We start from the raw sequence: 13743 nt of genomic DNA, 5'->3' as shown, positions 1-13743 counted from the left end.
TCTGGGCAGAAGCAGGACATGCTAAAGCAAATGTGATGGGCTTTATGGCCTTGAGGATTCTGGGGAGACTGGAGCCCTGGAGTTCTTTTAGACTTGAGCTCCTGAATGGCTCTCACATAATCAGAAGCTTCTGAGTGACTGGAGAGCTATAGATTCTCTTACCATACAGCAAGATCTCACTTCCAGCCCTGTCTCAGCACATTCTGAGTGCAGCTTCAGATCTTATTGGCTTAGCTGAAACTATTTTTTCATCTCAAGATCAGTCTGGGAAGAAGTAAATTAATAATTAAGAAATAAAATAGGCTTGCAGCAACTGCACACAAGCTCATTTCTCTGGTATTGTGCTGCTCATTATTACGCAGATAATTTTTGGTGAACAGATCTTGGTGTTGATAATAAAGCTCTCCTTCCATTTAGATAAGGTAAGAACAATAGAAAAATCAATTTCCCCCCAGAGATGGGCTCTTGTCCTGGTGCTGTACTTGTAGGCATGACATTTTATGAATAAAGACAAGCTGTTCTTAGGAGATCTGTCCTTCCCCACACTTCATTTTGCTGTCATGAGAACAGTATTGTGCCAGGACAATAACAGTATCAGAGTTAGCTTTGCCCCCAGTTCAATGAACATTTATTTAAGTACAATTCTTATGACAGTAATAATAGGCTTCCCCCTACCTTCTCTCCCCAAAACGATTCAAGCACTATCGCTGCCAAGGGAACAGAATCATTGCCTCTGCGGGTGAACCAAGGCATAGAGCACATTGTGCTTGGATGGTGCCCTTTGCAAGAAAAGATAATTGATAGGAAAATGCTTCATCAAAAGAGGAGAGGAAGACAACTGTGTGGTCCTCAGTTTCCTATCTCACCCCTCTGCAGGGGACAAAAAGAAGAAAAAAAAACTGAAGAAGCTTCAGTTTTGTCATGATCATTGATTAAAAGATGACAGGAAGAGACGCAGTAGATGCAATCATCTACTTTCTCCCACCAGGATTGTATTTAGGATTGTTAACACTGGTTAATGTCACCAGGCTGGATTTCATTTTTTTAACTCAAAGTTTCCAGCTGAGCCCTTGAGAGGCAGTTCCAGATTGTATGAAATAAATTAATAGCGGTTAGGGATCTGCTCCCAGTCTCTAACTACATTCTTCCTTTGCTTTTCCTTTATCCTCCTCTCAATTAGGCTCATGGGTATGTCCTTATGTGCCGCAGAGCATGTGGCCTGTTCAAAAAGCCAAAATGTTAGAAAATGCAGGCAGCTGGAATTAAAAGACAGAATAAGAAGAATGAACTGCTGACAAAGAAGGGGCAACATTTTTGATAAAAGCATTAACTTTTTCCATAATGATGTTTTGAGCTCTAGCTTTTTTTCATTCTTTTTTCCCCATTTATTGCCAAACAGCTAGAGTAGAGTTCTGATTCATTCTGATTTTGACAAAGGGAGAATGATATTGTCTGTGACATTGTTTGATCTAGTTCTGAATTTAAATGTCAAATCTGTATCTTCACGTAGAACTCCATCTGTTAATAACAAAGAGTTTTAGGTTTAGCTCCCATTGTTAGTCTGAAGACAGTTTCTCCTGTAGTGAATAATGAAAAGTTTTTATTATCGTGTCACTTTCCATCATTATGTAATTTATCTTTTCCTTTTCTTTTGAATAGCCATTTCTAACTCAAATGTAACCCATTAAACCAACCTTCCTTCCTTCCTTCCTTCCTTCCTTCCTTCCTTCCTTCCTTCCTTCCTTCCTTCCTTCCTTCCTTCCTCTCTCCAAAAACTTATGATAGGGAATTATCAACTTGCCACCAATATTGCTAAGCAGTGATCAAGATTTTTGTCAACACATTCCAAGTGTTTCTGTTATGCCATCAGATTTTACTTAACTTTAGTGATAAATGGAATGAAAAGTCTTAGTTGTTAAGGTTTCCTGTTTTCCCTCATAACAGCCAGCTCTGTCTATCTCTACTGCCATGAACATATATTTATTAAAATTCACTCAAAATCTAAGCATTGCACTTTAATGGCATTTATAGCTTGCCATTTCAGTTAGATATTTCAAATCTACAGCCTAGTCTGCCTTTTATTTTGTATTGCAACCATTCCCAGGCAGAGATGGGTGGCATAATACATATAGATCGCATGTGCACATACACACAGAGCAAGCTCAGAAAGGAAAATACAATTCTCCCACATCCCCTACCCAATCTGGTAACCTCCAAATTTATTGAACGATAACTTCCATCATCTCCAGCCAAAAAGGACACTGAACCTCTGGAGAGCTATAGGATAAGAGAAGCTCCCATAGCCCAACTGAATGTCCATCTGATTGCACTAGTTCTCTCTAGATTCCCAGATTAAATGGTCTAGAAGCTTAACCTGGAACTGATCCATTAATTACCTAAAATCTTGAAAACCTTTCATTGCTGCACACTGAAGTTGATAAATATAAAAGAATGCTAGGAAAGGCTAGAGAGGTGGTAGTGGCGGTGGTGAATGGTTGACATCCCAAATATATGCAAAATAAAGAAAGTAAGAAATTAACTACGCTTCTTCTTAAAGCATCATTTTGAGCTAGATAATATGAATTTTACTACTCACAGATTTCTTTATTTATTATCTCTTCTTACAATTTGTCCTTGTTTGGGGATCACCTATTTATTCCAATTGATTTCATAGAATCATAGAATCTGGAGTTGGAATGGACCACAAGAATCATCTAGTCCCACTTTCTACAGGAATACCCATTAGACCAGTGTTCTCAACCTTGGGAACTTTAAGAAGTGTGGAACAACTTCCAGAATTCCCCAGCCAGCATGGCTGGCTGGAGAATTCTGGCAGTTGAAGCCCACACTTCTTAAAGCTGTCAAGGTTGAGAAACACTGCACTAGACTATCCATTAGAGGTAATAACCCAGGCTCTTCTTAAAAATCTCCAGAGATGATTTAGGTAGATTGTTTCATTGCTGTACAGATTTTAACCATCATCAATTTTTTCCCTAAACGAAATCTAGGTAGCTATAACTTATACCCATTATTTTTGGAATAACGCAAGCAAAAGCATCTTTTGCATCTCATGTTATATTGTCTCTCCAAGACCCACAATTTTAGGATCAATTTGTATTATCCATATTAAAATTACGATAAATATACCGATATTTATACCTTTTGCTGAACAAGTCACTTTAATTCAAAACAGCAAGATTCCAGCTATATAACTGAATGCTGTGCAGAAAAATTCTCTTGTAGTATTATTATTAGTTGTCATTTAATGAAAGAGAATTTTATTTTGAAATGTATTTAAAAGAAGAGAATTTCAGTGATATTCCCATTATTTCACTTATTTAACTACAAGGTAGCTAGAGAGAATGTGGAAATCATAACAGAAAATGAGAAATACCAGTCCAGAGACATTGTTACACATCACATAGTTTTCTTCTACATAAAATTGGCTTCAACTTTTGGCAAAGCTGTCTGGAAGCCCACAGCTTTGTACACACAGAGATTCTGCTATTCTGAATGGTCTCATTAGAGGTAACAAAAAAGAGAGTGGGATATACCAATGTATATATCCAATAAGCAGGGGTAACATTGGGACAAATGGGAGCTGAGTTGTTTTGCAAATACAGTCTAGGGAATGAGTAGTGCTTGGAGGCTGAATTCTCCAGGCTAAACTATACCTTGCTGAAGAATGTGCATGTCTGATATTTTACTATTGGCTAAGATGGCTCTGTAAATTGCCAGAGAATTGTAAACTTTCCAGATCTTATAACCTGGAGCTTTTCAGTCTCCTATACCCAATTAACTTCCTGAACTCATGATGCAGTGGGTGGTATTTATCAAATAATTTTTGGGAGGAAGAAAAAAAAATGTTCAGAATGCATATTTAAAAGCTGTTGGGTGAGCTCATAATTTCCCATCTGTTGAAGCAAGAGTGGGGAGTGCAGAGTGTGCTTCTTGATTTCTGAGCCCTCCAAAATATTATAATATTAATCATCCAAGATGTCAGTACATGAAGTGAAAAAGTGGGAGGAAAGTGGATGGAGAAACGCTCCATCATTTTACAGTATGTGAGTCAACTTAGATTTGATGAATTTTGTACATTGTCAGATAGCCACATATACTGTATTTCTATAAGGAGAAGAAAAATTTTCAGTAGCTTGGGTATGAGAAATTTCCCCAAATTCATTTGGATTTTATCAAATCTCTGTTCACTGGCTATGATAAAGACAGTCTGTCTAAATCAACATTAGAGGTTGATTTATTATGAATTAGTTTAGAACTTACGAGATGTATCCCATTCTTGTCTTCAGAGATTCCTTGGTATCTGAAATAATTACTGTGTATTTGAAGTGTTGAAACTATGGTGTTCTTGTATAAAATCTCAGTTTAGCCACAAGTTCACTTCTTGAACTTAGTATGCTGGCCTGTTGCATGAAATTAATAACTATGACCAACCTTAAAGAGTTGGTTACAAAGTAGTTTCCCCCAAATTCTTGGCACATTCCAGATGATTTGGAATATATCACTGATCATTTTTCCCTAGTAAGCCAAGGTCCATGCTGGCTGAAAATGAAAGAAGTTAAAGTTTGGGTGAGTCTGATAAAAATACAAAAATTCCCATATTGCTAGAAGATGAAACCGTACAGTTACTAAGGGCAATCAGTTGTTCCCTTCAATCATTTATGGAAAATCTCTTTCAAATAACAATAGAATCATATATAGCTTCTTCCCAAATAGTTTTAGGAATAAAAACTATAGAGGCAATGACTCAAAGAATATTAAAATGTGTTAATACTAAGCTCAATCATTATGATTACACAAACTCAAAACTCCCTGAAGAAAAATCCCTGAAAGAAAATTCAGGCTGCAACAGTAAAAATGTGCCCAGGCCAACCATTCTTCTAAACGTTATAAATGGGTATGAGAATAATCCATACACATCACATTGCAAAGATTATGAGATCATAAAACTAGAAGATGCCAAGAAATTATGTCTAGCTACCTATCCATAGGTAGAACAATATACCTACGTAGTGTCCCAAGCACTGGAAATCAACATAACAAAGACTTCTTGCTCATTCAAGCTAGCCAAAGATATTTTATGGAATATGTGAGTGTGTGTGCAAGATATCATGGAGATTGACAGAATGAGCATTAGAATCATTTCTTCTGTGAAGGCTCTTATGTGAGAGAACTATATGAAAGGGATGAGCCTTCAGTGCTTCCTCTTAGCAACATACATTTCTAATCAGTGCAGTTCAACCAATAATTATTTTTGGACCTGGCAGTTCTTAAAGTATTGCTGTAAAATTAATAAGAGAGAAAGGACATACTTATGTCCAATATATGCAAGAAGATGATGAGTAATTATTGACAGATATGGCAATATCAGTATATGGAATTTGTAATAATCCATTCAAATAACCCAGGTTGCAGCCTGGCTAGACAAAATTCAAGAAAGAACCCTGCTGCTTAATGTTTACTATTAAAGGTTGCCTGGTCCGTTTCTGTTTCTGGAAGGAAGAGGACCTCTCTAAGTCTGGATTCAGCTAGATCCTCCTAACATGGCTAGAAAAAAATTTCTTTCTGCTTATTTGTCTCATGTATTTATATTTCCCACCTTTTCATGTGGTGGTGGTGGTGGGGGGGGAATTACAGGGCAGCTTGTAGAAATTAAACTGAAAATAATATAGGAAACAAAATAACCCTAACCCTTCAAGTCTCAAAATGTGTCTCTAATGCCACTCTGAGACTAGAGATAGGCCTTATGGAAGCTAGAGTGTGGATGACCATACTCAGATGAGTATGTTAGTTATTGGCTCAGGTTATCATTTTTTCCCTTTTGCCTTGCCCCATTAACTATGAAGGATGATTTTCAGTCCACATGGAAACAGACAGTAGTAACTAAAATTTCATCCTGGGCTTCTCTCCAGATCTTCTACTCAGCATGGGAAATCACCAGGCCAAAGCACTCGTTAAACAGTGTGTAGCAGAGACAGAGTGCCAGTTGGATCTAGCCAGGCCCCCAACCTTTAATGCCATTGAATCCAACAGATATTCTGCCTCCCCTATGACATACTTAACTAAACTCAAAATACCTGAACAGTGGAGGGCCTTTACTCTGGCACAATGCCATGCCCTCCCTTCAACTGTGTTTGAAGACCAATACAGTAAGATCCCTTACCTGGAGAGAAAATGCCCCTGTGACTCTGGACACACAGAATGTGCTTCTCCAGTGCCTGTATTACAGAGACCTTTGTACTAACCTCATCTCACCATTACTGTACCCAGGATGCACAGGACAATTCTACACTTCCCTGCTGCTTTCAGATACCAACCCTGCTGCAACATATAATGTTGCCAGGTTCCATGCAGCAGTGATTAAAATTCCTCAGATGATGACCAGTGACATAAACTAGTCTAAATGAGCATCTAGTTCTCCATACTAGAGTGGTCTGTAGATATAGTCTACCATATGCTAATCTTTATGCTCCCCTACACCCATCTAATGCTCCTACTCCTCCTTTTAGATTCTTTTAGACTCTTGTTTTTATATATACTTTCTGTTTTAATATATCTTCTAGTTTTTCATAATTTTTCTTTTAGATTTATTTTAGATATATGCTTTCTAGCTTTTTATTATTATTTTTCTGATGTATTTTCTATGCTTTTTAAATTGATTGTACCCTACCCTCCTTATGCTGGTCTTTGACCATAATAAAGATTTGATTTGATACAGGGCAGCTTGTAGAAGTTAAACTGAAAATAATATAGAAAACAGAATTACATGACAGTTTTTAGAAATTAAGCTGAAAGGGGAAAATAAATAATTCTGCCCCTGGAGGTGCGATTGGCCCCCTCACTCCTGGCCTTCCGTAGGCTTTGAAGACCTAGTTCTGCCACCTGGCCTGGGGTGGGGAGGGAATTCCTCAAGCATGGGGATGGCTAGCCCCATAGAGGCCTCTGCCTTCAGCCTCAGATTGTTCATCCTCTTGGACTCTCCTCCTTTTTAGTAATGTTTTTAACTAATATTTTATGTATTTATATATATTTATGTTTTTAATGTTTGTTGTGAATCGCCCAGAGTTCCCCCATTGGGGGGAGATGGGCAGTTGAAACATTTAATAAATAAATAAATAAAAATAATCAATAAATAATTAAATCAAAATCTTGGGGAAATGCAACAGTCTTCATCTAACTCTAGAAAGAAATCAAAGTCTGAACCAGGTGAGTTTGGACAGGTTTCTCAGTGGCTGTCTTCCCAAAGCAAGGGACTTTGAAGAGCACATAAAAGCATTATCATCATAATTACATCTGAATAATTATAACCAGTTCAAGACTTCCTAGTGAGATGGGCGGTGACCAAACTATAAATAAATAAATAAATAAATAAATAAATAAATAAATACTTTGCAAATCCTCAAAGGAATTTATCCTTCATTTTTATTACTGAATCATTAAACTTTTAACAATATATTATGGGAATCTGTGGTCCACACAGTGATTGATTAGTTCCTGAAATTATCACAAGTCAAGGGATGCCATGTTTGCAGGGAACTCAAATAGTGATCTACCTTGTCACTGGCACCAAGTTCCTGCCAAAGGAGAGACCTCAATGACAGTGAACAGACATACCTCAAAATAGAGCAACTTAATTACTATAGTAGTGCCTATAGACTTTCTATTGTTATTTTATATCTGCAGCTATACGTATAGATCACAAATAAAAGAAATAGATGTTTACATATTTGTTTGATAGTGATGCACTACCTGGAAAGGTGGGATTGGCTTCTGCAACCTTTTAAGTAATCTTGATGGCAAATTGAATTATGTAAAGTGAAAAATGGCACTCAGTGCTTATAACTCCAGTCTCAATAGATCTCTCATCTACTAAAAATCATTGACAAGGAGAATACAGACTACTTTCCCTCCCTCTTTCTTTTTCACACATACACAATAGAAAATAATTCACAAGAGGAACATCAGTCATAGTTGCCTTAAAAGAGGTGTGCCCTTATTCCTTTTAATCAAATAGAAGGAAGAGATTTTGAGAAGAATTTCAAAATGTGGGTTAAAAATATTGTCAGAAAAGGAATAAAATCTCTTTAGATCAACTTCTTGAACAGATGTGAAATTATCTCTTGCTGTACAAAACTCCTTACTAAATATGCTTGCTAAAAATTGCATAGATCATTTGACACTGGCCTATGATAACAGGCTGTGCAATTAATAAGTCTACAATCTGATAAAATCCTGAGGAGGAGGAATTACTTAACTTCCAAGAAGATTTGTATTGATTATGAAGCAGCTAATGGTAGTATTGATAGAAAATGTCTAATATAATATAAGATGAAGATGAAGATTATTGATTGCACAGTTGTGTGCAGTATACCAACCAAATGAACCTCCTCTCACCATACAGTATGTGCACAACTATTCTTTATTTCCATGTCACAGCACTAGACACTTACATCTTGCCCAGTTAGGGCCAGAATAGGATAGCTTTGATTGTATTACATATTACCTGAGTGTCTAAACGGCAATTTGAAAAACCTGTGGACAGAAAAAAGGGAACCAAGGTATGTGGGATCCTTGCAAAAAGCAGGAGAAAAGAAAAGGAATAAGGTGGGAAAATTGGGTTGCAAGAAGTAGCAGGATGGTTTTCCTTATTTTACCTCGATCTTGTCAATCCTGTCTTTCAGCGATCTAACAGCTTCCTCCAGTTCCTGGATCATGGCAGGTGAGTCCCACGACAGGTCATCCATGGACATGGCATCTTGCCTGGGGATGCCCCAGACCGAGGGACTATCCTGGAAACTAAGTTCCAGCCCATTCTCACACTGGCTCAGCTTGGTGGTCAGCTCCCGGATAGTCTGCTGATCAGTGCGGATCTGCTCCTTCTGCTGCTGCGCCGTCTGCCGTAGCTGCTCGGCTGTGCTTTGGAGAAAGAACAGCTCCTCGCTAGCCGCCGCCGCCGCCGCCGCCGACCCGGGGCTGTCCCCTTGCGGGCTTCCTTCCGCGGGGCATTCGACCGTCAGCGGGGTGCATAGGAAGCGGCTGAAGAGTTGCTGGTGCTGCTGCGGCCGGGCGCTAGCCAGGAGGTCTAGCACAGAGTCCTGGGAGCCTGTCGAGAAGCCCCCGTAGCTGCTTTCGCCAGCCCCGTGGAGAGCTCCCAGCGTCTTGTCGGAACCGGAGGCGGGCAACAGGGCAGAGGCCGCGGCGTTGGAGCCATTATCAGCACCTTGGAGAGCTCCGCTATGGCTGGCCGCAGGGTAGACGCTCGCGATGATGCAAATTATTGCACCAAGGAAAGCGAGCATCCCTGCGGCCAGTAGCACCACCAGAAACTTCAGGGTGGCAGTTTCCAGGGGGGCAAAAGCCAAGAGAAATGAAAACCCCAGAGGTGGGGAGTGAAGGGAGAAAGGGGAGGGGGGAGAAAATGCCTGAGGCGACAGCGAGCAAGCAGAGTGGAAGGACCGCTGAAGAAGCCCTTCCTTGCTTCCTTCTGCCACTTGAACCGTGGCTGTTGATTATATCCTGATTGGAGAGAGAGAACTGAGACGTCACCGACTCTTCCCCTCTGGGCTCTCTCCAACTCCTTCCCTGTAACCCTTTCCAGGCTGGAGAGAGAGAAACTTTGGCCCTGCCTTGAGTGAGGCAGCCTGGGAACACCAACACAAAATGTGTTAGTCTGAAAAGGTACTACCAGACTCGTTTTGATTTTTGGCTCCAGTAGACTAACACAACTCTCTTCCTATATGTGTGAGATAGGACATTTTTTCAACAGAGCAGAGAAGGAAGGAAGGAAGGAAGGAAGGAAGGAAGGAAGGAAGGAAGGAAGGAGAGAGAGAGAGAGAGAGAGAGAGAAAGAAAGAAAGAAAGAAAGAAAGAAAGAAAGAAAGAAAGAAAGAAAGAAAGAAAGAAAGAAAGAAAGAAAAGACTACTTGGGTATGCCTTTTCTTTTGTGAAGCAGAGTGAAACTTTCCATGCTGTCTGAAATTTATTTCTAGTCAGATTAACAGGCAAGGATAGATAGTGACAGTTAAGAAACTATTGGGAGCCAACTGAGAGATCATTGAAAGATGAAATAAAAGTCAAATTCTGAAGTGGTGCCATCTATTTTATTATAGTATCTACTTTTTTAATGGAGCAGAATTTAGAATAACAGATGAATAATTTTCTGGGTTTTCCCTTCCCTCCTTAAAAAAGTGTTATATCCAGTAATGTACCTTCCAGCTTCAGCTAAAGAGGCCATTTCCCAACAATACTTTAAATATTTATGATAAACAATGGACCAAAAATTCATATTAGCATTCTTGACTCATTCTTGGATGCATACCAATTTAAATTACTCTGGTAATGCATTCTTTAAAAAAAAATGTTATAGCTTTAAAATACACATTTGTCACCTTTATTTAAAATAATTTTGAGATATACAAACAGAACAAAAAAAATGGTCCAGGTGCTTGAAACAAAGAGTGAGAAAGCTTCCCTTGCTTTTTGTTCTTTTACATTCCTGCACCTAATGGTCCAGTTATTTCTCAGACTAGAATTCACTTTCTGATGTATTTAAATAAGTACCTATTCTCATTTTAAATAATCCAGTCTTCACAAGCAGTCATGGCTGAAATTGCTGCAAATGTAATTAGACTGCCAATGATATGGCAATTTAGCCATAGTCAGATCCCCTTTCTTCCATCCTTTCTTCTTACAGACCTTGCCTTCTTAAATGTACATTTCAGTAATCATCTATTTCTTTCATTTTCTATTAACTATCTGGTATGAAACAAATAATGAGTTTATGAGGGTTTTTTTTAGGAACTTTAAATATTTATGAAAGCTAACTATATTATATGAAAATAATTCCTTACTGTACTCTTAAAAACCTTTTTTTTTAAAAAAAGGTATAATTATAATAAAAGGGGGAGCTATGAATATTTTGCCAACATTTTTAGAATGCAATATGATTTAATGACAGTGCTGAAAAGGTTTATAATTGTGTCCTCTCTTTAGCAAATCTCTAAGTTTAAAATATCATTTTTGTTTTGTGCAAAAAAACCATGCTTTATCCTGATTGTTTTACTTCAAAATTCAAACTCATTGTCCTGAGGAAATTTCTACTTCAATGTGCTGCTGAAATACTTCGTTTTAAAGACAGCTAACTAGCCTGTGAGGAGCTAATTGAAAAATACATAGAACTGAGCTCACTTCCAGTTGACTGCTGATATGGATATAGTGTGACATTAGATGATTTCTGTACTATATGCTCACTTGCCTTCTAAACGGGTTTAACTATATCTTTATTCTGTGCCCATGACATGCTTTTGCCATAGCTCATGTTTCTTATGTGCATTGTTGTCTTGTAATTTCTCTCTCTCTTTCTTATTGTTCTTTCTTATGTAAATTTAGACAGTTAGGTCCTGAAAAGATAAAATCATGCACTTCATGTATTGCTTTACAAACAAGAAAGCATTATCCGAAGGGTTGAAGTGGTTGTGTGTGTGGTGTGTGTGTCTTGTTTATGAGTAAAGGGTGGTCCACCATTATCCTCCAGAGAATGGTAAAAAACCATAAATCATGCAAATATATTACCTTTCACTATATGTACATACACACACCTTAAATGACACAGTTAACCCTACGCTGTTCAAACAATGCCACTTGAATGCAGTGCTTAGATAGAAACGTAGCTGCCTGTCGACAGATAGAGAATTCCTTAGGAAAACAAAACCATTTATCAGGACTCTTAATTTTCCATTAGATTGCCTGAATTTTTAGCTGCTGTCTAAAAGGCAACTAATAGCACAATCATGTGCCTTTCCTCTCAGAAGCATCTTACAGATTGCAGCATGGTCTATAGCATTGCTCTTTTAGTTTCCTACAATATTGAGAAGCTGAAAGTCTCTAATCTGATGTCAAAGGTCATACATGGAGCAACATGGCAGTAACTAGCAGTAGTGCTCTGCAAAAATCAGCACGTGCCAAAAACAAAAAATTACAATATATTATAAAAATAAGTGTTAAGTTAGCTTAAATATTCCTAAAAGAAAATCAGTGAAAATGTTCATGTGGGGAAGAGACTGTCTTCCTAGTCCAACTGTTCCAAGAGATGAAACTGATCTGGAGAATAGCCAGCTAGATTTGACTAAGGAAGTCTGTAAGATGGAGAAGTAACTAATTGGCTTTGCCTGTGTGAAACACTGCCATTTGTAACTAACAATCGCAATACTTCATTTTCCAGGAACCTGCCAGCAGTGTTAAGAATGAAATGCTGGAGCAGTAGATCAAGGAACGGGAAAGATACCAGGAAAATAATTTGCAGGGCGAGGAAAAACATATTTTAGAGAATTCTTTATCTTACATTAATCCCATAAAGGCAGCAAGTAGGATCAGACTCTTACAGCGATAGATTCCATTATTGAGTCCCTCTAGTGAGAAAAGTACAGAAGCCTGCAAATTAAAGAGCCAACACAGAAAAACCTATTTGCCTGAGCTTAACATCTGCCATTAAAAGTAAGTGGGACAACTTCGAGAAAAGAGAATCTCTGGCATGGCTTTATTGATTCCAGACTAGATAATTTAGCCTTTCATTATATTAGTAATTTGAACTAGACCTTTGGATAAATACTTAAATTAATCAGAATATAAGTGTTCTGAGTCCATATATCTAGGCTGGTAAAATTCTTGGCATCTTTTTCTTTGTCTTCTCTTGCATTCTAAATTGCATTCTAGTTTATTGCTTCCTTACATGACAAGTTCCAGGGACTTTTTAAAGACACATTTCCTAGATCACAGCTTTTCAGTTAGCCTATCAGCATCCTATATTTGGTCTTATAATAAGTTGTTTTCTTAACTCATACTGGGAGCATTCAAGGACAAACTAATTGAATTTGTATAAAGCAGTAGAACATGCTTGGAATGTGGTTAGAATTCAGCTACATGAAACTGGAACTTGGACACAGTGGAATAAGCTTAATTTCTTTATTGTTGGGGACTATCATGAAGGGTATTGTGCATCAATCAAAAGGCAAAAATAAACATTTTGCTGCCACTCCTACATTGTCTCTCTCTTCACCTTTTATTTGGCTTACTAAAATAAATAATTGGCACACTTTCCCATAAGAAAAAGTGATGGGATTCAGAAGTATTCACACTCAAAAAAGTAATGACTCACATAAAAAAGGGCTGGGCTTCGATTATGCAGTTGGAGCCACCATATTGAGTTGTTGATCCCCTCCCTGTGAACACCTCTGATGGTGTTCAAACATTCTCCTAAGCCAAAATCCAACATTACAGTTTAGCATGATTTTTGAACCTAATTGTACTACAGTTACGGATACTGATATGGTATCCTCCTCATGGTCCAGCTTGGTAGCAGCCCCTCGCCACCCATTACTGTTCTCAGAAAGCTAAAGAGGTTTCTGATTAGTACTTGGATGGCAGACCATTAGGAAACATCAGGGCTCGAGGCCAGATTGGGCAATTAAAAAAAATCCTGGAAGAAAGCAACGGCAATTATTGATTTTGACTTGAGACAGACCTTGCTTTGAAATTTTAACCTCCATTTCAGAAAGCACATGGCCTAGTTTTCACCAACGGGAATCTCATAGTAAATTATATGCCAGATTTTCTTGCCATTTAAAAGCCTTCCCTTTTAAATACAGCCCTCTCACCCCGGGCTTGTATTATGCTTGTATTATGCAGACTGCATTCACACATAGTGCTAATTCATAGATGAGGTTGCTT

General features: G+C 38.2%; 1 protein-coding gene across 1 annotated transcript in view; it reads right to left on the bottom strand.

The window, feature by feature from the left end:
• Positions 1-13108, bottom strand: part of NPTXR (neuronal pentraxin receptor) — a 31276-nt gene extending 18168 nt beyond the window's left edge. The window contains exon 1 of the mRNA XM_025167570.2: positions 8673-13108. Within this exon, the coding sequence (XP_025023338.1) occupies positions 8673-9317 (645 nt within the window). The 5' untranslated portion in view covers positions 9318-13108. The remainder of the gene's footprint in view (positions 1-8672) is intronic.
• Positions 13109-13743: the final 635 nt, after the last annotated feature.

The sequence above is a fragment of the Python bivittatus genome, unplaced genomic scaffold (genome assembly GCF_059951505.1).
Source record: "Python bivittatus isolate LINGU-HERP-01145 unplaced genomic scaffold, Pbiv_v1 ctg000330_np1212, whole genome shotgun sequence".
NCBI classification, from domain to species: Eukaryota; Metazoa; Chordata; class Lepidosauria; order Squamata; family Pythonidae; genus Python; species Python bivittatus.
Note: the sequence above shows the minus strand (reverse complement) of the source record. Positions and strands in the feature narration are given on the sequence as shown.